The following is a 26,376-nucleotide window of genomic DNA, read 5'->3' on the forward strand; positions in this document are numbered from 1 at the left end:
CGTGGTGTGTCAAGATCATTGAATATTTACTCGTTAAATAGTCACAAAATTGTCACTTATTAGGCTTTTCTTCTTTTTCTTCTCAATCTGTTTTGAAACAACAACACTGCAAAGTCTGACGAATGAGAACTAAAAATTTTTCTTAGATTTTCCCGACACAAATGTATGTTTACAAGTTTTGATCAAAATGCTAATGCAATGTTAATGGGACCGTTTCTCGTCTCCTCACCCTCGTCCTATCTTCGTGACTTCGTCTTACCCCATTTCTGATCGTAGATTTGAACACAGGTTATAGGGGTGTTAATATATTAATACCCTTTGTAAAGCGCGAGTTGATGGGGTGGATCCCATCCATCTTTTTTGGGGTGGGATTTGGAAAATTCCGTTCTTAAATATTTCCTCACCGGCAAGTTTGGTATTTCATTGGTGGGTTTTGTTTCTTTCTTTTAATAACGTGAAACATTTCTAAAGAGTTGTGATAACCGTCCATCCATATGTGCCAAATCCAAGAGAACTGAACAAAGTATTACAATCCAACGGTTCACAAGAGATCTCTAATTTATTACCCTAATGGGCCCTTTTCAGGCCCCGAAGTGAGAGCCTTGTACTTCTCCGACGTTATCTAACTTTTCTTGCCACGTGCCTCTTTATCTTACATGATCTATCCCTACATATTTCGATGCCCTTACCTGTCAATTAATTTTGTAGCAGCGTCATCTTGACCGTTCAAATGGACAAGATCGACGGTGAGAAAAATCTCTGTGACATAGGTTCCATAACTGCGGGTATTGTATAGTTTTCTCTTCGTTAATTTATCGGACGTATCGAGATGTGCCAGGTGTCAACACCATTCTCTTTGTGCCCGTTGATCAAGTACCCCACTTGTTTTTTCAAATTCTATCACAATCACTCATTCCATCACAACGAGCCCGTTTTTTCCCTAACAAGAAATCTCAGCAAACCCAATTCCACCGAGACTATCAGTCTTTGTCTTCTATCGAATTGATTTCTCTTCTCGTTTCTGTTACCGAAACCCTAGCGTGGTTGGCAGGAGAACCTAATTCCGGTAAGCTTACAAAGTCTCCAGTGACGCGTAACTTTTATTTTGTAAGTTGAGGTTTGTGATTTTGAAGCGGTTGTTGTGGAGCAGTAGATGAGCTTGCGGCTGGGTTTGAGATAAAACGGCAAGGATTTCTTCACCGGATGGAGGGAGGTAGCGTCTCTAGACTTACTTGTTCTGGTACTGTTCATTTCCTACCTTAATTAATGATAAACTAGTACGATTAGGGTTAGGGTTTTTGTGTTCAAGAGTTCAATGCATTGGATTTGCTTTATAATGGTGAATTTAAATGAACAACGGTGACATTTTTTACATTTTGGTTCTAACAGTGAATAGTTATAGGAGGTTCAGCTAGAGATCATGTGCATTTCAGTTGGATGTAACTATAGCCTTTTAGTTGTAATCTTTTAGATGTTTTAGACCGATGATATCTATTTTTTTTTTTTAAAAAAAGAGCAGAAGAATGTGCTACCTTGCTCCAAACCTCAAGTATTCATCCGCAAAACTCTCTAGTTGCTGCTAATTGAATTTTTGCCATCTGAAATTGATATTTTTTTATTATAGATTTTTCTCTACTCAAAAGTTCAATTTTCGTTTTTAAAATACAAAATTTTTGATATAAAATCATTAAATTATGTGTCTTGGGCCTCTTGGCTATTAGGTTCTATGTGTTTAACACGTTTATAGATATGTTATTTTCCAGCCATTCATGCCATAAAATAAATAGAATAAAGGGAGCAGCATTATACACGGAATGTATTACATTTTTTGGTTAAATGATATGAGAACACCTATGTCATGTGGTGGGTGTGTTGGTGATAAATAAACTAGAATTACTCATTTTGTTGATTCTTAGTATTTGGATGATAATTTTGAAGCTTGTGTTTGGTCTTCTTCATACTTTTCTTTTTGTGCATTACTAGCGATTCTTTTTAGTAGTTTGTAGCTGATAGTTGGAGAGGATATGAGTTTATTCACTGTATCAATGCTATCCCTAGCTCCCTCCATTCTCCGTATATTTTCTCCCTCTCACTTATTTATAGCTGCAGGGGTATCCCATGGATTATGATGACAGTGATTTTCATAGCCAGAATAATCACTTAGCTGGTGAAGGGACCACCAAATTTCCTCTACAGCCATGTGCTATTCCTAAGTTTGATTTTGATGACAGTCTTCATGGACACTTAAGATTTGAAAATCTGGTTGAAACTGAGGTTTTTCTTGGTATTCAGAGTAACGAGGATAACCAGTGGATTGAGGAGTTCTCCAGGGGAAATAGTGGAATAGAGTTCAATTCAAGTGCTGCAGAGTCTTGCACTATTTCTAGGCGCAAGAATGTTTGGTCTGAGGCCACCTCCTCAGAATCTGTTGAAATGTTATTAGAATCTGTTGGGCAGGAAGAGATTATTCCCGCCCACCCTACAATTAGAGAGTTAGATGCTTGTGATGAGCTAGGTTGTTTAATAAAACAGATGGAACCCAGTTCGAAGAAAGATAGTATCTGTCCACCTAAATCAGGGGATATTACAGATTTGTGCCCGACTGTACCACCAGATGAAATTCCAGGAATTTTCTCTGGGTTAAATCAGGATGTAGTAGTAGGGCAACTTCATGTTGAGGGTACTTCACAAAGTCGTAAAGATGAATCATCTGGTGATGCTCAACATCAAATAAATATCAGTGATACTAGTAGAGATGATATGCAGACAGACAGCAGCAAGGGGGGTAAGAAACAGCAGTTATTAAGCCAAGAGGCTCTAGTGAATGATCAAAATCTGAATGGAACAGTGGTTGAAAATTGTGATTCTCACTCGGAGGATCTGCTTTTTCCGGCCTCAGTGGAGATTGCAGAGGAAGGCAACATTGTAGAAGCTAGAATGATTAATTTGGATAAACCCTCTAATTTGTCATTAAAGAGGGATCTTGACTTACCTATGGTGGAAGGATGTAGTGAGGGTATTCAGTCGAGCATTCCTTCTCAGGCTAGAAAGTTAGAAGATGTGGTCCTGTTGAAAGACTCAGAAATTGATGATCAATGTCAGGTAAGTGCCTGTGATGTATCACCAATGACCTTTGAAGGTTATAGTAATTTCGAAGGGCATGAAGTTGAGGGCAGCAAGACCAATACTGAAATTGGTATCACTCCAGAGCCAAAGATGGAATCTGTTGCAAAGTTAACATATGGACAGGATGACACCGTCAACAAGGAGGATTTCCTGGAGACTAGTTCCCTGTTGGATGACAAGAACTTGGTCAGTGAACATGAGACCTCTTTGTTGTCCATGGATGGACATAAAGCTTCAAATAATGATGGAAATGCGGACCACAGAGAGGTTGATGTCTGCGAATGTCATGAAAATGATTCCGTTGATAAAGAGGAGAGAGTGGGATTTAATCCTGATCATGTTATTATGGAGTCTGAGGTTGTTGGATCATCTATTGTTGACAAGGGGCTTGTTTCCTTATCTTTGGCTGAAGAAAAAAATGAATTGGCAGTTGCAGAAATACAACCCAATGCTACTGTTGGCAAAGAATCAGGTACTTCATTAACTCTTGACCATATGATATGAACTTTACTGTGTGCTTATTTTTAGTCTCTTTTTTTTGTTTTCCCTTCTCTTTGCAGCATCCGACATCACTTTGGAAAATGCTAGCTTGGCATGTTGTGGCACAACAGATGGTATTCCAACACCTTTAGGAGATGGCCTTACCACAGATGCCATTACTGATCCCAAAGAGGTTCAAAAAACAACTTTACCTGTAGTGGTAACTAATCATACAAATAAAGAGAAAAGTGAAACCAAAATTTCGATGGAAGCAACCAATTTGGAGTCATCCTCACAAGTTAAAGGAGAAGTGTGTCCTATTTCTGCCTCTGAAAAAGGTGCATCTTATGACACTGCTAAACAATTTTCATGCAAGGCAGTTGATTATCCTCTGTCAGTAGTGGATGGTTGTAATACTGAGAACCAAATCAAGCCCCAAACAGCAGTAACCAACAAATGTGACCAAGAGTGCATAGGGGCAACTGAAATACATTCAGTGATCAGTGCTTCTACTATGGGGACGAGTGATAATGCTGAAGCACTTGTTACCTCTGAGAAGCATGTGGAAGTGATCGTAAAAGAAAATTATGCAAAGGAAATAGTAGGAGTTTCAGGTGAATTCATAATCTTGATAGAAATTATTATTTCCTTTTTCAGGTAGCTATTACGCAAACAAATCTCATATGAATTTTTTGAAAGCTTTGTTATGTGTTATTATAAGCCCAAGTTAAATGTTATTGTTACCATTATGGGGTGTACTTATCTAGTTATCTCATTAAATGGGTGTTTTGTTCAAATCATTAAATGGGTGTTTTGTTCAAATTCTTATTTTGCTGTGGGATATATTTAATAGACTATGCCTCATTATTTAACGACTTTTTTTGTAACTTAACTAGCAAGCTTCATAATATGTTAAGATTAGTTATTTTGCTATTCAACCCAATAAGTTAACTTGTTGGGTTGGAGCATATCATATCTTTTATACATATTCTAGCTCTTCCCCTCACGTGTGGGCTGGGCAATCTGACGGGCCAACACGTGCACAACAAACAAGGTCCAACACTAAGGCTACTCTCACAAAGGCCCACCCTGGGGGCAACAACAGTAAATGAGGGTTTAAATTGCGGAAGTTAAGGTTTGAACCCAAGGCCTCCCGCTCCGATAACATGTTCATATTAGTTACTTTTCCATACAACCCAATAAGTTAACTTGTTGGGTTGGGGCATTTCACATCATTTAAACATATTCTAACATTATTAACAACTTTTTTTTTTTGCAACTCAACCTTCATGTGACCAATTCTTTTGTCTGGATCTTTATGCTATTTGTGAATTGTATTGCACATTTACTAATGCTTTTTTTATCTGTTATTTGAATTATTTCTAACTAGCTTTTTGTGCTGTTTCTTTCCCTCCTTTCCAAGCTGTTCTTTCATTAATAGCTTGTTTTGGCCTTACTTCTTCCTGTTGATACTCCATTAGATTGATATTACCATGGTTTAACTTTTTGTCAGACTCAGTGTTAACATCAAACGAAGATAGGAATCTTATATCTCTAGAGGAGGGCATCTGTGACACTGGCCAAGAAATTCCAAAAGAACATGAAGCTGTCTTAGCAGCTGCAGATAAAAGTTCTGGGGACATTGCTGTGACGATGACAGATGGTGAGTAATTTAATTGATGAGAGAAAAAGAAAGCAAATTTGTGTCTTTGTATTTGATTACTGATACACTTATTTGGGTGAGTATCAAAGTACACGAGAAGAGTGCAAGTTGTCAACAAATGTGGAAAAAGGGAGCTAAATTTTCAGAAAGAAGTATGAAGTATTTAAAAGCTCTGAAATGATATCATGAATCTGGAGTTTAGTTGATGTGGATATCCAACACTGTAAGCTCTTCACAAAAAATGAGATGTCACCTCAATAGTAAACCTTTTGCGTGCTTCTTGGCTTTGATGTTGGTTGCTATCAAGTCACGCTGAGATGTCACCTCATAGTCGACCTTTTGCATGCATAGTGGCCTATAATATTGGTCTCTGTAGGATCACGCTTGCTGCATCTCTGGTGATTTTTTAGGAGTGCACTTCTTACATCTATGATGTTCAGCCTGCCTCTGCTCGTTTTTGCTTATTTTTACACTATTTTTCGATAAATAAGCAGAAATTGATTTCACAAAGTTACCCATGATGAAATTATTTGGTAATAATTTTGGGGGCAGGCGAAAGTGATATTCTTAGTGGTAAATATGGATTGTTGAGATTAAGTTTATTCTGAATTAATATCAAGATTTTTGAATGTCCTTTTTTGGATAGATTGGCTAGCATCGATATTGTTGCTACCCTAGTAGCCTTAAATGTGCTCGTGTTTGTATACGATTTTTTAAAATGGAAATCTTTTGTTTCGATAAGATCAGCCACCTTGTTCCTTCAAGTCTTTGATCTTTCAAATGTTTGTAGGTTTTACTAGAAAAGTTGTTTGATTTATGTAGGTTATTATTCCAGGCTGCTATGTTTCTTGATATTGAACTGTATTGCAACTAAACTTTTAGAATACATGGTAATTGCATTTTATTGAAAGACATGGCAGAAATAAGGATAAATTTTGTAAACAGACAGCGTTTTTGCTACATTTTTTTCTTTGTTGAAAGGAAGTCTGGATGAGTTCATGCCATTTGAATCACGGTCTCACGGCACGGTTGTTTACTTTTGGATTATGTTTCTAAAAGGAATTTCTGATTCCTGCCAGTTAGCATGGCTTATGTTTCAGTTCTCATAACCATATTTGATGTGCAGATGATCCATTAAAAATCATTGCAAGTTCTTCTACTCCTTCTCCATCTAAATCTCAAGCTAAACTCAATGCAGTAGAGAGTGGAAGCAATTCTAGAGATGATGATAAATTGACTTTCAATGCCCCTGCTGCTGCTGCTGCTGCTGCTGCTGCTATATCTATGGAGCTTTCTCAGAGCGAAACCGGACAGGAGGGAGTCTCTAGATCCACAAACCAATATGTTTCGGTGTCTCAGATAATTAAGGGTGATACCAGCCAGGTTTTGTCTGTTCCTCAGGGGAAAAATGGAAATGATATCTCCAAGGGTGACAGTAGCTTTACATTTGAGGTCAGTTCATTATCAGATTTGTCCCGTGCAGAATCTGGCAAGAAGTCGCATCCCTCTTCCATCAAGCGTGCCAAGAAAATAACCCCAGTAAGGTTTTTTTTGTCGTTGTCAACGCCTTTCAGTTTTGTCCATATCTCTATCCCATTCATGTCATTTGTTAACTTCTTGATGCTATCTTTTGGTGTTCGATAATTCTTCTTTTAAAGGATGTTTCGTAATTCTTGTCTATTTTAATTTGGAATAGAGCCATTTTATTAACTTCTCAGACCTACCCATACTAATGTGCTGACTTGTCAAAATTACCTTTGTATTGAAGACTGAAGCCCCAAATTTGATTTTCAAGTCTAAGGTTGTGTTTGTGATGCTAAATGTGTTAGTAGTGTATGAAGGCGGTAACTGAGCGTCTTGAAAAATGTAAATTGTCGACATGAGGAATATAAACATGGAGGAGGGATTAATGGTTTTTAGTTATAATTTCCTTGTGAAGGTTGTTGCTTTGTTTTTGACTTTTTATCCTTGATATATTGGGATTTGGTGTTGAGACGTCTTTTAATTATTATGAAGATTGTTTAGCGTGTTTAATAAATTTTTTGTTCTGAGATTATTGAAGGCCTTAACTGAGTTTTCTTTAAGAATGTGAACTGTCAACCTGGATTACAGTGGTGGGAAGGATCTTCCTTTAGATTTTTGTTTGAATTATAGTATTTACTGGCATGAAATTTGGTCTGTAGTATCCACTCTGAATCTGTTTAAATTTTATTATTTTTGTTTTCTGAAAGATTGTAGAGGGATCTCCTTCGACTTCTGCCAAGGTCCAATCAGATCCTCGGTTTACTCAAGATGTTCCCCAAGTAAATTTGAAGGTACCTGATGTAGAGGTTGTACATGGTGGTTCTAAAGGTACTCCACGACGAACCAGGCGAGCGTCTGGTAAAACCACAGCGAAGGAAAATGCTAGAAAGGGAAATTTGTCTAAAGAAACAACCGCTGTGAGACAATCAGAAATGGGAGAAAAAGTAAGCAATGCTTCAGTGACGTCATCTGGGATTCGTCAACTTGCACAATCTAATGAGATACAACGTTATGGGCATGTGCATAGCAGTAGCAGTGGTATAAAACCATTTGCTATTACTACTTCGGCTTCTGGTTTGCTGGATTGGAGTTCTTCAACTTCTGCATCTGTTGTGCTTCATCAACCATTCACAGACTTACAACAAGTGCAACTGCGGGCTCAAATATTTGTTTATGGAGCATTGATGTGAGTTCTTTAGTTTATTCATATTTCCACTTTTATTGAACTCATTTTGCATCCATAGTACTGAGATTCGTCCCTACGAATGAAGTGCTTATGAAAGTAGTAGATTGTTAATGTCCTCGATTTTGAAATCACTTGTGCAGTCAAGGAACAGCTCCTGATGAAGCGTATATGATTTCGGCATTTGGAGGACCAGGTTAGATGCCAAGAAGCTGTTATCTTTTTACTTGAATTTACAAAAAAATGTAGTCAATTTTTTACATTGTGGCCGTAGATGGTGGGAAGAGCATTTGGGAGAATGCTTGGCATGCATGCATAGAGAGGCTTCATGGTAAAAAATCTCATCTCAACCCTGAGACACCTTTGCAGTCACGGTCAGGTATGTATTTCAATTTTGTCTTGTATAGTGTAATGAAGATTTTCATTTGATATATAACTTTGTTGTTGGAAACTACAGCTGCTAGAGCTCCTGATACAGCTATTAAGCAAAGTGCGCTTCATACTCCTGTTGGTCTAGCCAACAGTAAGGGTACTCCAATGATTTTCAACCCCACCATCCCTCACTCTTCCCCGCTATGGAGTATTCCTACACCTGGTGATGGACTGCAAATTAGTGGCTTGCCGAGGGGTGGAATCTTGGATTATCAGCGGGCACTTTCTCCATTGCAACCTCATCAAACTCCGCCTATGAGGAATATTGTTGGATCCAATTCTGCTTGGATATCTCAGTCCCCATTCACATTGGTTGCTTCTCCACTTAACTCTGCATTTGACACCATTGTTCATCCTCCAGTGTTGCCTATCACAGAGGCAGTTAAGTTGGCTTCTGCAAGAGAGCCACCTTTGCCACAATCCTATGGTGTTAAGCATCTTTCATCCAGTCCTATTATACAGAATGTGGCATCAGCAAGCCTTTTTTCTGGCATTTCTCCAATGCTTGATGGGAAAAAGGTGACAGGATCATCAGGACTGCAATCCACAGAGCCAAAGTCTAGAAAAAGGAGAAAGAATGTGACCCCTGAGGATCTTGGCCAGAATGTATTACATTCCCAACCTGGCATGGAATCAGTCTCTGCCCCTACTGTTACTAAAATTCCAGCTACTTCCGTCCACAGTACAAACCCTACTAGCTTTGTTTCAAAAGTCTCTGCTGAAAAGCTTATCACATCTTTATCTTCTACATCTACAAATCTTCTCACAAAAGATGCAGAGCCAAGAGCGTTTTTGTCAGAGGAGACCCTCAGTAAAGTTAAGGAGGCTAGGGCACAGGCAGAAAATGCTGCTGCTCTTGCTGCTGCTTCTGTTAGTCAGAGCCAAGAGATGTGGAGTCTGTTGGTTAAACAGAGCAATTCTGGGTTGCCTCCAGATGTTGAAACTAAACTAGCTTCTGCGGCTGTTGCTATTTCAGCGGCAGCAGCGGTTGCAAAGGCAGCAGCTGCTGCCGCCAATGTTGCGTCAAATGCTGCTTTGCAAGCAAAAATGATGGCTGATGAAGCATTTATTTCCAGTGCTACAAGCAATCCTAGTCAAAGTGATGCAATTTTTCTTTCGGAGACTATGAGAGGAACAACAACTCCTTCATTCATCTTGAAGGGTGGAAATGGCACGAACAACTCTAGTTCGATCCTTGTTGCTGCAAGGGAGGCTGCCAGAAGAAGGATTGAAGCTGCTTCAGCTGCCTCAAAACAAGCTGAAAATATGGATGCTATTGTAAAAGCTGCTGAGCTGGCAGCAGAAGCCGTGTCTCAAGCTGGTAAAATAGTTGCTATGGGTGATCCTTTACCTTTAAGTGAGCTTGTAGCTACTGATCCTGAGGGTTATTGGAAAGTATCTCATGTATCTTCTGACCTGATCATGGTATCAAATGACGTGGTGAGAGAATCATTCCATGTAGATAGCGTCACAGACCATTTAAGACTTGGCCCATTAGACAAGAAAGAATACCAGAGCAGTAGCCAAGGAAAATCACCTACCGTAAGGGAGATGTATGCAGAGCATGTTGAAGGGTTATTAGCTTCTGATGCTGCTGGTGCAAAGGATCCAAATGGGCAGAAGGGGCATAAGACATCTGATTCAGCTAAAACCATTGATGTGGTTCCCGAGTCTGAGAGTGGATCAAAATCTTTGATCAACATGCACAAAGAAGCCACTGCGGAAGCCATAAAAGAGAAAAGCATAAAGGAAGGTTCCCATGTAGAGGTTCGTAAGCTCGGGATTACTTTGAGACTTTCACTTTATGCTATTTTCATAATTAAAATTTTGCGTCATTTGTATTGCAAAAAAGATGATGTAAAATATTTTTCGTTTTTTTTTTCGTGTTTGTTGCAGTTGAGGATAATAAGTTAAAAGACAATATTTTCCACACGAGTCAAAAGTTAGGACTTTATGTTATTTTTCTTGAAAAAAACCTTATGTGAAAAAGAAGTTATCCCCTGGTTTTAAATTTTGGCAATGCTGTTTGTTATGTTAATTTTTGCGTCTTATTACTAAGCTCTATTTTATTTCTAGGTTTTCAAAGAAGGGGATGGATTTAAAGCAGCCTGGTTTTCAGCCAATGTGCTGAGCTTGAAGGATGGGAAAGCTTATGTTTGTTACACTGAACTTGCATTGGATGGAGGTATGCCATCGTGCGTTATTTTAAATTGAGTATCTGTTAGTGTAAGATTTGGAAAATCTTTCTGCTCTGTGTCTAGGGAAAGCATCTTCTTCATATCTGCCAGTTTGCATTTATGTGACACTGTGACACAGACAGCTGCAATGTTCTTTCAGTCATACTAAAGACAAATCAAGAGTGTTTTATGAGAAGGGGAGAAACTGATTTTAGAATAAAAACAATCCATTTCATGAATTAAAGGGAAAAATAAACTGGCCTATTCTGAAACAACTCAAAAGCAGCCTACAGAGCTCTCAAACTTTCTGTTTTTTGGATATGCGAAGTTCATTATCCTCAAGTCCAGAAGCCTTCCACACAAGCCACCCATTTATCTTGTTGTGAAATATGTTTTTCCTCTCCTTAACAGAATAGGATGAGACTCCAAAAGGCAAAAGAATAAGAAGTCCAATATGTTTAATGTGCTGATTGGCGTTATTCTAAAAAATGCAGGTGTAAAAATATGAAAATGTTGAGTGGTATGACTGCTTCTTATGCTTACCCAACATAAAATGATGATTGAAAACTGATCCAGATAAGGAAAGTATACTTTTGAACCACCAAAATGGCTTCCATTAACTAAGAAGAATCGAGCATACTGTCTCAATTGTGGTAGTCCACATTTTCCAACTGTAAAATATTTGACAGATTCCTAGTCAGGTCTGAGGCGGAAAAATATTCCCCTGTAGTACCATTAGCAGCAACTTTGTCCAAACCATCAACTTTTATGCATTTGATACCCTTCAGGGGAGGTTCAGTTCATCTTCATCAATCCTGTCCCTGAAATGATGGCAGAAGAGACAATTCTTTATATTGATGTCATTTTGATTAATTTGGAGATTTTCCTTGCCCATATGTTGGCCTTGATTGTGCCTTTTGATGATTTGGCGATCTTGCTTATTGTAACCAACTGTTACTCATGAGTACCATTTTTAGGTGACAACACTTATTTTGCTGGCTGGAGTTCTTGGCCTCCGGGTGTTTTTTGGGGCCTGGAAAGATGGGTTGCAAAATATCGTGCCATGTGTATTTTGCTGATTATGTCAAAGCGTATGAGATTCTAACCTGATGTATTTGTTCAATTTCGTTTTTGTTAGGGCCAGAGAAGCTAAAGGAGTGGGTGGCAATCAAAGGTGAAGGAGACGAAGCGCCAAAAGTACGTATTGCCCGTCCTATTACTGCCATGCCATTTGAAGGAACAAGGAAGAGACGCAGAGTGGCAATGGGGGATTATTCTTGGTCTGTTGGGGATAGAGTTGATGCATGGATGCAAGATAGGTATGTGAGTCTAACTTTTTATTTTTTATTTTTTTTCAATGCAAAATAATTTTTATTCGGGGCCTCTGAGGAGGTTAAACTCAAAGGAAAAAGATACAATGAGATTTACAAAGCCTAGCAAGAAAAAATAAATGCCCAACTGGCTAATTGGGTCTAGACAGTTACAGATTTTAGAAAATAAAACTTGCAAGTGGAGATAAAATTATCTATAGAAAGGTCTGCATCAGTTTCCATTTCGTTGAAGATTCTTTTGTTCCTTTCCAATTAGTCAACATGTGAAATTGATGCGAACAAGATTGTGGAGCAGTCTTCTTGTCCAGGAGCAGTGTAGAAAAATATGATTGGTGGAAGAAAAAATATGATTGGTGGATTCTTCCTCTCCCTTCAGTTTAAAGAGCTACGCTATTTTCTTCATCATTCATATATAGACTACATCTATTAGTGAGCTGAAGTCCTCTCTTCTTCAAATTATCCATATAAGGATTTTGTTCCATATAGCTTTCAAAAAAAGCCATCTTTGGCGGAATTTTAGCTTTCCAAATCCTCTGGCAGGGGTAGCCATCATTTCTCTGATGGTGGGTTGCCTCTGTAATTCATTATAATATGAATGCACATTGAACACAAGTTCCCCAGATTTTATCCTCCTCTTCACACCATGCTGCTGCTCAATTTTTTTCCCAGAATCTGATAAAGAGATCTAGCTCCCAATCTTTCATATCTTTGCATAAAATGGAATTCCTAGAGCTTACCGAAGCTTCTGGTAGATGATCATTTACTGACTTCTTTGAGAACAGCTAAGTTAGACAAGTCTGGAAATTAATTTTTTTAGAGCTGCATTGCATGCTCTTGGTATTTTCTTTGTCATGCACAGGTGAAAATACATTAACAAAGGATTTCAATAATCTGTCATTATTCCTTATAGATGAATTCTATGAGAAAATACTTACGGGTTAATGATTGCAAATCCTGTTGGTATAAAGGTATGATGAAATAGGTGATGATTCAAATATTATCTTCTTTTTTTGTAGGTAATTCTTTTTATCTCTCTCTTTTTTTTTAATTAGTAGGCATATGGGTTGATTATCTTTCTTTGTCAAATATTTGACAATGTAAATGGTAATTCTTTAATTTTTTTCAGGAACATTTTTTTTTTATGTTTTGGTTTTATTCACAATGTTCACTTAGGTTCAAGTACACAGTAATCGGCAGATTTAAAATTCTCTCTCATTTAACCAGTAAACAAAAACGATAAGTTGGCACAGGGTGCCGTCTAATGTGTAAAACTCATTTACTTGCAATATTTTTCGAATGAAAAAATAAATTTAGATCATGTGTAACATCCTTGGTATCTTCACAATTTTTCTTAAACCAAAGAAACGAACTTTAAGTCACTTAACTTTAAGAGGTGAAAGAGCTAGCTCCTCCCTTCCAAAGGCTCTTCCAATCATTTTCGTTCATACCAAAAAGGAGAGGAAACAATTATCCTGGTAATCTTTTCCTTCTCTGGAGATATATGTTCATTGTTGAAGGGCGGACAGGGCCTGTCATTTTTTATGTCAATTTCTAAATTGTCTAAACGCTCCTAGTAGTACATGTTTTCTTGAGAGGTGGCATCTGCTGACCAACATCTTCCCCATCCAAAGAAGTCATCTTTGCAGGAGCAGAACACTCTCTTAAGTCTTAAGGCCTTTGAATTGGAAATATGCAGTTGAAAATACCAAATTGTTTGGATTTTGATTTGATGAGGGTCGGCAAGCTACATGAAGCAGCCAGTTATTGAACGACCCAATTTGCTGTGATTATTGAAGCAGGCATTTCTTGTCCAGCTTCTATTTTGACCTAGATTTTTTATTGTATTCCTGTAGGTGCAATTGCTGAGCAGCTGCTGGTTAAAAAGATAATAACTTGGAAACTTAATGTTGTTTAGGCTTTATTATAAATTATTTCAGATTGGTAGGAGTAGGAGGTAGCTTGTTGATGCATTCTGCAACTGCATTCTGAGCCAGCTTAGTTACACTAATGACTGTTGCTCCATGCTTTGACATTGAAGCACGGGTTTAGCATTTTGTTTTTGAACAGGCTATTTTTCTTTGCAATTACCTAGTCTTTTTCCCAGATGTGGTAGTTCACAATTTCTATTTGTATTTTTTTGTTGGCTATCACTACCTTATTCAGGTTCCTTTTATTTTTCAGCTGGCGGGAAGGAGTTGTTACTGAGAAGAACAAGAAAGATGAAACTTTGTTGACTCTCAATTTCTCAGGTTATGTTTTGAAAATAGCCAGATTTTGTTAGATGATTTGAACTTGTTGTAATATGAATAACTTTGCCATTGTTATTGCAGCTCAAGGAGAAACATCTGTTGTCAGAGCATGGCATCTTCGGCCTTCTCTCATTTGGAAAGATGGAGAATGGACTGAATGGTCCAATTTAGGAGAAAATGTGTGCTTTTCTCATGAGGTCTGTGCTGCTTGTTCTAGTCCATTGGTTTTTCTCCGACAATTTTTTCAGCGCAAGGCATTAAAACTTTTCAAGTGCTTGTTTTTACCGACTTCTTGTTTGGTATTCAGGGTGATACACCTCGGGAAAAGCGACCAAGGATTGGGAGCCCTTTAATGGAGGTCAAAGGGCAAGATAAGACGTCAAAGAGTGTTTATGTTGTGGAATCTGATAAACCCGAGGACACAAGGTTACTCGATTTATCCATGAATGAGAAAATATTCAATATTGGTAAGAGCACCAGAGATGAAAAGAAACCTGATACACTCCGCATGATACGTACTGGCTTACAGAAGGAAGGATCGAGATTAGTTTTTGGTGTGCCTAAGCCTGGGAAGAAACGAAAATTTATGGATGTAAGCAAACACTATGTTGCAGATAAGAGCATTAAAATCAATGAGTCAAATGACTCTGTTAAGTTTGCAAAATACCAGATGCCTCAGGGATCAGGATCCCGCGGGTGGAAAAACACCAATAAAATTGAACCAAAGGAAAAGCGTTTGGCCGCAGCAAAGCCTAAGGTTCTCAAGTCTGGGAAACAGCAAAGTCTTCCAGGCAGAGCAGTTCCACAAAAGGACAATTTAGTGAACGCTGAAGTTTCTACTCATGGAGATGCTGTTACAGGTCATGCTGCTAAGACCAGGGATTCTGTCAGTCAGGATGAGAATATATCAGGAAAGACTAATCTGCTGGAGTTTCAATCTTTTTCTCGCTCTAGCAGAGCAGGGGAGGGGCCCGTATTATTTTCATCATTGCCACCTCCATCAGATGTTCGTTCATCAAAGAAAAATTCCATAGGGAATTTAAAATCTGAAAGGGCAAACAAAGAAAAACTTGCACCTGCTGATGGAAGATTGGGAAAAATTGAGGAAGAGAAGGTGTTCAGTGGGAATTCTGTGAAGCCAACCACTGATGTTACCGAGCCTCGTAGATCTAACCGCAGAATTCAGCCAACATCAAGAGTAAGTTTTTATGTTAAAATAATTAAGGTTAGAATATGAATTTTTTATGCTTCTGATGTGATACTCTTTGCCTAGCATGAAGTCTATTTTAAGGCGGCCATTAAGTATTTCCTTGTATGTCCCTTAGCTGCATTTGGTTGTGTATACTGCCCTACTTGTCTTGCTTTTCAGCTTTTGTAAGTAAACAAAATTTCTTTGCAAATCTTACCTTTATTCCAATAATGAGGCCAGATATTGTGTAAAAACTAGATTGATTATTTTGTCTGGCAGTGTATACATTTCTCACACATGGTGCTTATCTTTGGTGCAAGCATTTGTTACTTTCTTCCTCCTTTATTTGTTCTTTTAGTTACACCAGTGGATTTAATACTCCTCATTACCACTGTTGTATCTATTCTTTGCGTAAGAACTTGTACTTCGTGTTAGCTTTTATGCAGGGCATATCTTAATTTTTCCTTTTCATGTCAACATAAATACATTCCTAATGCCTTAAATTCTTGACCTTCTGTTATCTGGATGTAATGATACAATCCAATGGGATGATGGTCGTCTCATTTGGAGTGCTATTGACATTCCTTTATGTGGGACCTAAAGTTCTTGGTCTCTTGCATACATCTCTGTTCCTGTAAAAAAAACACACTGCTTTGTTTTTTGGGAAAAAATAAATAAATAAAGTGTGCTGTTTTCGGTGGGGACAAGGACACAATAATTAAGCCTAAGTTGGCTTTGACAATGCTATCAAAGATTTTTCTTTCATGTGTCATCATGAGACAAATGTGTATGTAGTATGTACTTTCAAAGGCACACTCGATCGCAGTAACAAATTGGAGCCTATGGTTGGTTTTGGAGCAGGTGACTGCACTTGTGTCATGCCATTTGCTTGTTGGGAATCTTCACTTGTTATGTACCTTTCATATACTCTCTCTCCCTCCAATTCATGTGTGTCATGTATCTGTTTTATGTACATGTTCGATAATTCTCTCTCATCTTCACCCAATAGAACTATTAACACACTGGATGAGTTTTTGTCATTTCCCATGAATTTGATTGTCTTTTGTGCTCCTTGTTGAAGTTTTTAGAAGTATGCCACAGACTCTCATATTCTTGGGCATTTTATCTTTTTGCACTTTTTCCTGTATTTATTCTGCATATAGCTTTAATTGGCTTTCCATTCATTTTTTTTTTCTTGCAGCTATTAGAAGGATTGCAAAGCTCAATGATCACTTCTAAAATCCCTTCTGCATCTCATGACAAAAGTCACAGGAGGAGTGCATCGCGGGGTGAGAGTTCAAATATCTAGATGCAAAATTTGTCTATATTGCTGCTCTATGACTTTGTTCATATATTTCCTCCTTTTGGCTGCTGGTGAAATTGGCTTTGATTTTAACAGGTAATAACCATGGTTGAGAAGGGATGCAGATAAAGTAATTGATTATCGATGGCCCGAGAGTAGTTTTTGTGTATATCAACAAAAGAGGTGAAAGTTAGAGATGGAAATTATTGTTTCCTTGGGTTTATAGTTATGAGATGTAGTCAGTAGATGCCATAGATTGTAGATTATTCAGAATTATCATTTATCTCCCTAGGTTTACTTTTAACAAGTTGTGTATGGAAATTATTCACGATGTTTGGCTTGAAAAGTCTCTAGGATTTGCAGATGATTATATGCAATGTGGTATGCTGCTTTGCTTCACTGATGAGGTGTGCGTGTGACACATAATATTTGTATTGTGTTATGGTGGGAAGATACGGTTTGGTTTTGACCAAAGGGGAATATGCATGCAAGGGAAAACCTGCTCATTTCGTGATTTGAACAATCATTAGTAGGTTTGGAGTCCCGAAAGCCGTGTATGTTGCTCAAGTCACAGATTTTCTGTTTTGTTCGGTATGTTCGTTTTTAATGTACTTTCTGTTTTTATTTTTTGAAAAACTGAAGCGACTCTGAAAATATATTTGGTTGTTGATTTTAGAAAACACAGGAATACAAATATTTGGTTGTCCATTTTAGAAAACACGGGAATACAAAAGTGGTTAGAATCACTTGAAAATAAAAAGCCGAAAAGTAGACTTCTTTTTGTTTTTTATTTTTTGGTTTTCGTTTTTCAAGGAAAAGAAAGAACAAACTAAAGGGATCCTAAAAGATCCAGTTGATCTTTGTTTAGGGGCTTGTTCAGAATTGGTTAACATTTTATTTATATTTTCATATTGGCTGCTTTCTGTGGAACATAATTGTTCAACATGTGCTACTTGATTTAGTTGCATGTATTTGGGCATTGCACTATATCAGGTTTTGCAGTAAGGAGATTATATAGTGCCCTTTCCAATGTAAATAATTAGACACATGGCTCAATATCATGCTAGTCTTGATCCTTCGGCGTTGCCTCCTAATAAAAAAGAGAGCTATAAAACAAAAGAGAAAAAACTCAAGTAGGCAAATTGCGTCTTTTGCCAGTCTTGTGCATGCATAGACGGAGAAAGGGAGAAAAATAGAAAAGTAAAGTTGGATTGAGCCTATATCTACTCATGAAAGAACCTCAATGCCGCTTACCAAAAGTATTTATGAACATTCATAAAGCATAAGGTTGCCTATCACCTGTACATATGCTAATTAATCGTTGCCAGCCGGAGGTACTTAACGGATGCCATATTTGAGCAGGCTTCAGCTTTAAACACAGGCTGTTCAGACTTTTCTGCTGCAACAATGCGAGGTCATGCTGGTGAACTAATTCTCATCTCAATCTCGGATAAAATAAATTACCGGTTCCATGTCATCCTTCACCGTCTTAATTTTACGCCAAATTAATTTTAGTCTGCAAATAACTCGTCAGCTTCGTTATATTCTTCAGATATTAGTGCCTTGCTCTTGCTTCCCTTCTTCAGTCTTTGCACGCTCCTTTTGCCTTTGGTGAAGCGATCTCCTTCATTGCTGAATGGTTTCTTGCAGATACATGGATGTGGATACTCATGAAACTCACCTCGTCCTGGCCTAATTTCATCTGGCTCTCCCATGAATCCTCTCTGGCCTGATTTAACCTTTTTAGCAAATGTATCCCAATCCATCTGGTCCCTTGCCATAAACAATGCACTGAGCCTTTTTGCATTGGGTCTGATTGTCCTCTTGTGGCCCATGTACCTCCTTCAGTCAATGACATGATAACCGCAAAAATTATCAGAAAGGAATAAGACTAGTTAACCCTAAATACTGAAAACATGCCATCTGAACTAATCCTTCTCGATGAAATAAGAATAGCTTCAACTAAAGCAAGGACAAACTAAAAGCAAAAGTGGAAAAGATTGCTCACCTTCGACCTGCAAGAATCTTGGCCATATTTCCATTATTATTAGTGACAAAAACATCACTCTCATCACAGACAATGTAGTCAATGGCAGCTAGGCGTGAAGAGTAAGATAGAAAAGGTTTCAGTTCTTCATTAACGAGCATTTCCTTTGTATAGAAGTTGGGGAAGAGTTCTCTGAGGGGTCGTAGAGTCCTTTCTCCTCCATAGATTTCACCAGATGCAACGTAGAGGAATGTATCATTTGTGAAACCAAGTGCCCTCAGCATTAATCCCACCTCTTCAGGAGTAAGCGGACATTTCCCTCGCTTTCTCTCTCCATCAGCGCTTAAATCCTGTATAATATTTTTCGTTCAAAAAAATCCAGCATAAATATTGAGGAAACAACGTTTTTACTTCAAATATCAAAACGGACAGCATAGATGTACCCAACTCATCATTCAAAAATAGTATTTGTACCCGTCTTGAAAAGCCTGGTGCTTGTGTATTTCTAATTGGCAAACAATAGGGAGCTTGTTTTTCAGAACGAGTGCAAGTAAGCATGCTAAACGAAATCGCTTTAGAAAGATTATACACTTCATTGTTTCGATAAGTTATGGCGTTATATTCTTAATTTTTTGAGAGGGAGGGGATCGAAAGAGTTGGCTCTATTAGGCCACAAGCTCCTGTTTCTTTTATACATTTATATTCTAACATACAATAAACTAGGGAAAAAAATCCTAAATATTAATATCAGTATTAAGGGATGGCAATTCTCACTGGTAATGTTGCCCATCTTTTTCTTATTTCCCCAAGCTCGTATCTCTCTTTATCACCGCCACCATAGTAACATCCCGAAAATGCTAGCATATCGGGTTCAAACCTGCAATGGTAACAGCTTTAGCCACAACTAAAGAAATCCAGACAAACAAGGGTAAAAATCAATTAACATGTACATATGTTTATCCATAATGGTGTATTGGTGTGTGTTTAGCTCTATTAGTTTGAAGTACAAAAAAATAATGACTGTGTGGTAAAGAACTAGTTTATGAATAAAATCATACTACTGCAGTTTGACTTCTTGGTAACTTGAAGCAGAGATGAGGGTCATACTAATTATGTGTAAGCAAGACGCAATTAAAATACAGAGGAGAAAAATGCATGGTAGCACAATGGAAGTACGGAAATAATTTTGGGCAATGTTTGATATAAAAGCAAAATTTTAGGCATAGGCATGCAAAGGAAACACATACATACACAGGTGAGTACCCAATACAAGGAAAAATGATCTCTCCAAATAAGTTGAACTAGCACATCCATCAATGACAATATTTTATTTGCCTTGTCCAGAAGCTCCACATTTCAAAAAATAAAATGATGGAAATTATCTTACCTCCTCTCGGTGTACAAAATGCTGGAAATTAGTTATTTAAAGGAAAATCCTGTAGCAAGGGCTAAACAGGTTAACAGGGTCCACATTCTTTCAGCAAGTTTAACGCTTATTCATTAATTGCAAATGTCCTAACTTTATTCAAGAAAAATTTGCACCTCATGCCACCAAAATCTGATAATCTATGAAAGGATATCGGCAGCTAATAAAGTACAAACTTCATTGAATCCCAAAAAATAATAAGGGTTCTTCGAATGCAATGCGGTAACATTTAGACTAAATCCAAAAATGAATTCTCAAGATCCATCAACCGTAATTGGTATCAGTAATTACTTAATTACCACCTAGGAAAGAAAATAAATACTTGTTATAATTATTACAGAAGCTTACTTCCAAATTTCACGTAACAATGTCAAAGGTACTAGAAGAGACAAGGCATAACCAAACATGGACCTTGTTCAATATGAACGATTGCACTCTACTTACTCAAAGAAATTGCTTCACATGTAAATTAAATTTTACCACTATAATTCTATACTTTCGACTAGTAGGAGTACCCAGTAGGGACAAACCTCAAGTGAACTGCAATGTAACGTTTGGCCATCTGTCGCATACTCATGACTAGTCTCTGACCAAGTACTCTTATGGGCTTTCTAAATCTTAATGCATGGTAGTTAACACGGCAACGCAGCTTCTGCAGGTCTTTATCAAGATCATTTGCAAGTCTGAAATCAAACTTAGTCAACTGCACAACCTGAGATATTTCAAAATTCAAAGACAATTTTTAGCCTTTCATTACTTCTCATCATGAAAATCACTTTTGTCTTCATAACAACAAATATTAGGTTTATAACAAAAGAACAAAATGTACAAATCGAGCAAAATGTCTTACTTGTCTTCTCAATAGTACTGGCAGAACTTGATCAATGTAATATTCAGGGGATGATTTTCTTGGGACACGCATGCTGTATGGAGGTTTATCCATTGATCGCATGACTTTATCAGGAACTCTTTTGACTGTGGTCACATCTTTTGCAAGGGATGCAATGAACCAATCAACATCAAATATGTTGACAAAGTCGCTGCATGTCAAGCATTGTGTTGTTGCTAAGATACAAACTTTCAAAATTATTGATAAGCACCATAACAACTATATATACAAATTTCTTTGCCAATAGAATCTCGACTTACCTGTCATCCTTCCAATAGGAATGATGATCCAACTCTGGTACAACTAATGTAGCATTAAGTATCCTTGCCACAACTACCGCATCTGTTATCTGTGTGTATGAAATAAGTGAACTCCAAATATACAAACTAACTCACTAGTCACTGCATGGTACAAGCATGATTGGTTCCCCTAAATCAAGCCTAGCCAAAGCTGATTGGTCCAAGGAAGTTTTAGCAAGACTGATGCAATCGCCAGAAGTTACCCAGTTTTTTTGTATTTTATGCTGTATTCTCTTTTGTGTTTTCCTTTTCTCAAAAATGTACTTGACAAAAAGATCATTTCACTCACTCCGGTTCTTTGTTGGTTCAGCCCTCCACTTGTTCCAATCAGCAAATAGCCATTTGATGATCGTTCACGCACAGCAGCTAGACAACAAAAGAAGAATCATTAGGAAGAGAAATACAATGAACCATGCCAGCATTTTCCCTCACTGTTAAAGAAACTATTTGAATTGCAAAGACATTGGCCCAAAAAGGAATTGCAAATACATAAATAACAATGCTAAGGACCTTCCATTGGATTTTATCTACATAGTTTATACCCTTATTCTCATTCCAAATCTTCAGAAATTCGGGGGGAACAAAAAATCCAGTCCCAAAGCCTTACATGATGAAACCTCAAGAAATTTACACATATAACTCAGCTGGAACCACCACAAACTGAAATCCGAGACACAAGCACCTAGCCTGGATGGAAATGACAAGGATGGTCTATAACTGCACATGGTGCAGGGTTCAAGTCTTCCTAAGGTTGCAAAATTAAAAGTAGAGGGAGTTTAAAAAATGTTTCTACATTCATATTATGTGTTTGGTGTACACTTTCATAATTGAGATTTCTAAAGCATATCATTTTGGAATAGAATGAGCATAGTGAGAATGTCGTTGCCGCGTGAAAACAATGGTGCACTTGAACAGGAATAACAGCACCATAATTCAATAAATGCCAGTATGGAGAGTTGATACAACTCTTTAAGATGGTAGGACTGTAGGACAAGGAATAATTAACAAATAAGAGGGACCATTAAGCGGATTGTTTCTGTAAATTATTTATGGTAATTAAGATATGGCACAATCCTAAAAATTGACTGGTATAAAAGAAACAAGTATGTCTTAACATAATGCAAAACCGATTTTCCCAATTAAAAGACTCTAAATCCAGTGCAATTTGAAAGGGACATTATCGGGGTAGAGAGATGTAAACTTCCTCCAGTCACTTCCTCATTTTTCTTTTCTTTATTCATTTCTAAAAAGGAAAATGAGCAAGAAGAAACCTGGGTATCAGGTCTAAGTAGTAAAGAGTTTGTGCTTCAATTTCTTAGAATCTTTAGACGGCAAAGCAACAATGACAAGGTTTCAAGCTGATCAAAGAGACGTTAAGGTAGATTGATGTAAGAACAATCATTGGAAGGCCAACAGATAAACTTTACACTGACAATAATATACACTGCAGCAAAGTGGCAACATCATGCAATATAAAATCATTAGTGCTTTAAAAGACACTTCGATGTTGCCCTGATTTTAAATATTTCATTGGAACACTGAACATATTATGAAACGTATTATGATGCATCCGTTGCATAATTTGTAAGCCAACATGGTAGATATAGCTTAAGGATCCGGGCATCCGGCTAGAGCACATATCCCCCAAAGAAACCAAAACAAAAATGTAGTAAACTGACTTACGTGCAAAACGGGGGCCTCTTTCACTGCAAGCATAGAAGTGCTTTGAGTACTTTGATTTCCAAATATCAATTGACTCACGACGAGCTCCATCCTACATGTTCACATCAAGATACAAAAAAAGTAAACAACTTTCGTGCACAATGCTACAAACACTAGGCGGGGTCGGGATAAGCAGGATGTATGTAGACCTTAGCCCACATAATATGTGGAGACTCTTTTCAGAAATTGAATATGTGACATCTAGGTTACAACCTACAACACTACCAATGGGCCACATGTACACCTCAAGAATCCATTATAAACATGGCAGTTGATGGAGTAAGACAAGTAACGTGATGTTGATGATGACAATGATGATTAAAGTAGGACATATTGGCAATACGGGAGGCAGGAAGGCATACAAAAATGTGAAAACAGGACTGCAAACTATTTTAGCGCATTTTAGCGCTCACTCTGCAAATTTACCCGACTTACACGAATGGATTTTTTTTGGTATCACAACTTTCCTATGGTAACGCGTTCAATTTCCGTGCTTCATACGCCTGATCATTACAATTTACAGCAAAAACCAAAAAGAGCGCAAAAATTTCAAGCCGATTTACCGATATTGGGAATATGCTGCGCTTGACTATTCCCGGTGAGTACCACTCGAGATCAGAGGCCAAGTGGCCTGTGAATAGCGAAATCAAGCCCAAAACAAACAGCATCAATCCACAGACCAGCGGCCATGAGATCTTCCTCCTCTGCAAATGCGACGATGAAGATCTCCACCGCCACTTCCACCTCCAACATACATTTTGCTTGTTACTGCCCCCGTTTTTGTATCCGTTTTGCTGCTGTAACAGCGCCAGGTTCGCCGATATCAAGCTGAATCTCCACGACTTGGCCACTCCCATCTAGATTCCACCTCTTTCCCCGACAACATCCCCTATTTCACGCAAATCCCATGCCTCAGTCGACCAATTCAGCTCTCCAAAATGCAATTAGACGTCTGACTAAGTCACTGGTACAAACAGAGAGGAGTATCAGAGTAAATAATGCGAGCAATGAGGACCAAAAAACCCTGAGTTAGGGTTTGAACGAGAGAACTGTGTACAAGTTTTTGAAAAGTGAAAGACGATGGAGGTTCTTCAGAGGAGCATGGGTGGAGGGAGAAGGGAGTGTGAAACTGTGAAAGGGAAGGCAATTAGATGATTTAATTAATTAATTATTCTTACATGTCGGTTAGTCGGGAATTGAGTTAACTAGTTTAACGGCGTTTCCATTAATGAGAGAACTAATTTAACCACGTTTCCGTTAACTGTATTTCTTTAGGAGAGGTGATTCGATTGACAATCGACTAAGTTTGACATATGTCAAAGCATATTTATCAATTATATTTCAAAACATATTTCTCAATCATATTTCAAAAAAAGAAATCTCGGACTTCTTTTTTACCTTTACACTTCAAAATTTTATTCAAATTATGAAATTACCAAAGGAAGATTTATCAAATTACTACCTCAACAAATTTGAACTCTCAAATTTTCAAAATCCATCATCTAAGATAGTCTCTTAATTCAAAATGTGTAATCTAATTCCTCTCCAATTCCATTCAAACTCTCCTTAACAAGGAACGAGGAGTGAATAAATGGGTTGGGGTATGAGATTTGGTTTGGGGTGGGGGTTAATACAACATTTGGTCCCTGAAAGATGGTCATTGTTTCAATTTAGTCATTGAAAGTCAAATTGTGTCAATTTAATCCTTCAATGTTTAATTTATTCTAAATAGGTCACCCAGTCAAATTTAGGCAATTTTGGGTTGTCAAAATGTTGACTTGGCAAATTGACCGTTAAGTTCTAATGATGTGTCAAATGGAGTTACAAATGTAACAAACGACGTTAATGTGAGACCTAAAATTTATGAGTGGCTCAAATCGCAAACTTCTATTCCTCTCACAGAATCGAAACTTCTATTCCTCTCACATCGAAATCCTAGATTGTGCTGCGATTTGAGCCACCATACAAGTCATCGAAGCTTCCTACAGGCTAATTCTTGATTCTGCTTCATCTTTCATGATTCTAGCCATTGAAGCTTCATCCTGGCTTATTGGGTATGTTTCGATTTGTGAGTTATTTTTCACACAAAATCGCAAACTTCAATGTGTGGGTAATTGTTAGATTCTTTTGAACATGCTCTCGTTTGATGTTTGTTGTTCTAAAATAAGCCATTTTTCCAGTTTTTGGCCGCGCTTCGTGTAAAGCCTGACGCTTTCTAACCCACCCTAACGCTTTCTGTTATCGATCTTTTTCGAATGTGCTATTTCTTCTCGATTTTTCGAATGCACTTAATATTTTGTTGAAGTATTCGATTCAATATGTCAATTAGGTACTATGGACAAAGGAAATTTTTGTTCCAAGGAGACCGATGATCAAAGCATGTAACAAATTGAAAAGTGTGGGAAAAATATTGGTTTCAGTGGTGTAGTGACTTTGGATGATGATGATGATGAGATGTTGGACTCATTTATGGCTAGTTTGGAGACAAATGATGGGATTGTGGAGGGTGTTGATCAAGCATTGGGTGATGCTGATGGAGAAGATGATATTGATGTGGAAGATGACTTTGTGGAGGTTCCTGTTGGAGAGGATGTAGGTGGAGAAGATGATAACAATGATGAAGAGTTGAAATTAGTTTTATGAGTCAACGATGAAGACATCTTGTTATATGAGGATAATAGTGATTGTGAAATTGGAAGACGCACTAGTGGTAATCCAAAGTGCCAACTGAATGCAACTGATGGAACATTACTTTCTTTGTTTTGTTGATTTAACGATAACTACATGTGTCTTGCAGTTGGTGGATCACCTTTGCAAATTTAGGGGGGAAAAATAAAGAAATCCACGTTGGTATATTATTACCCACATGGAAAATCTTTGTTTAACGGTCAACATGTTAAGTCAGCATGTTGATATGTTTGATTTTGAATTTTTAACATGATATGATGTACATTTTTTTCCCAAAAATCAAATGTGCGTTACATAGTGGTCCTATAACTAATTCACATTTTTTCCAGTGTATATTTATATATATATCTACCATCTTGCATCATCTTCTCTTGAGGTTGATTTTTCTTTCTTAATTTTGAAAAAGAAAGCAAGTGGACACACACACACACATATAAATATTATGATTACTTCATGTTATATATAAACTAAATTGACCAAAAAGATTATGACAGATATACATTAAAAAACGATGTGTTGGGTATTTATTAGTGATGATTATTATTTATGGATTGTCTTTAATCATCAAACAGTGACCTTCTACAGTTCTTGGTCATGACTGGAAAAATTCTTATTTCCACTAATTTAGTTCAACTGAAACATTTTCTCCACTTTTTTTTTTTTTTTGGGTCTACTTTATGCTAGTACTCTTTTGTCTTTGTTTGTGCA

The 26,376-nt window shown here is 37.5% G+C and overlaps 2 protein-coding genes across 12 annotated transcripts; one reads left to right on the forward strand and one right to left on the reverse strand.

Annotated features, from left to right (window-relative positions):
- Nucleotides 1-901: 901 nt before the first annotated feature.
- On the forward strand, nt 902-17,060 carry LOC119987415 (platelet binding protein GspB). 11 transcript variants are annotated; one of them, XM_038832320.1, is made up of 17 exons: nt 906-1,066; nt 1,151-1,240; nt 2,104-3,598; nt 3,687-4,220; nt 5,120-5,269; nt 6,396-6,808; nt 7,501-7,979; nt 8,120-8,172; nt 8,251-8,355; nt 8,434-10,175; nt 10,485-10,593; nt 11,724-11,904; nt 14,098-14,165; nt 14,247-14,362; nt 14,473-15,363; nt 16,556-16,643; nt 16,754-17,060. In XM_038832320.1, exons 3-17 carry the CDS (start codon nt 2,119-2,121, stop codon nt 16,768-16,770), a joined length of 6,426 nt encoding a protein of 2,141 aa, XP_038688248.1. In that variant the 5' UTR covers nt 906-1,066; nt 1,151-1,240; nt 2,104-2,118; the 3' UTR covers nt 16,771-17,060. The 11 variants fall into 11 exon arrangements, with proteins under 11 accessions (XP_038688249.1, XP_038688246.1, XP_038688248.1 ...); XM_038832317.1 differs by having other exon boundaries at nt 2,110-3,598; XM_038832327.1 differs by having other exon boundaries at nt 2,110-3,598; nt 6,468-6,808.
- Nucleotides 17,061-17,772: 712 nt separating this feature from the next.
- Nucleotides 17,773-24,111, reverse strand: LOC119987480 (O-fucosyltransferase 29). The gene is made up of 9 exons (XM_038832403.1): nt 23,544-24,111; nt 22,942-23,032; nt 21,548-21,624; nt 21,220-21,308; nt 20,921-21,110; nt 20,601-20,782; nt 19,419-19,521; nt 18,666-18,994; nt 17,773-18,499 (listed from the first exon to the last, which is right to left on the reverse strand). The coding sequence occupies exons 1-9, from the start codon at nt 23,835-23,837 to the stop codon at nt 18,169-18,171; spliced, it is 1,686 nt and encodes a 561-aa protein (XP_038688331.1). The 5' UTR covers nt 23,838-24,111; the 3' UTR covers nt 17,773-18,168.
- Between the last annotated feature and the right edge of the window lie 2,265 nt (nt 24,112-26,376).

Source organism: Tripterygium wilfordii, chromosome 20 (assembly GCF_013401445.1).
Source record: "Tripterygium wilfordii isolate XIE 37 chromosome 20, ASM1340144v1, whole genome shotgun sequence".
In the NCBI taxonomy this organism is placed as follows: Eukaryota; Viridiplantae; Streptophyta; class Magnoliopsida; order Celastrales; family Celastraceae; genus Tripterygium; species Tripterygium wilfordii.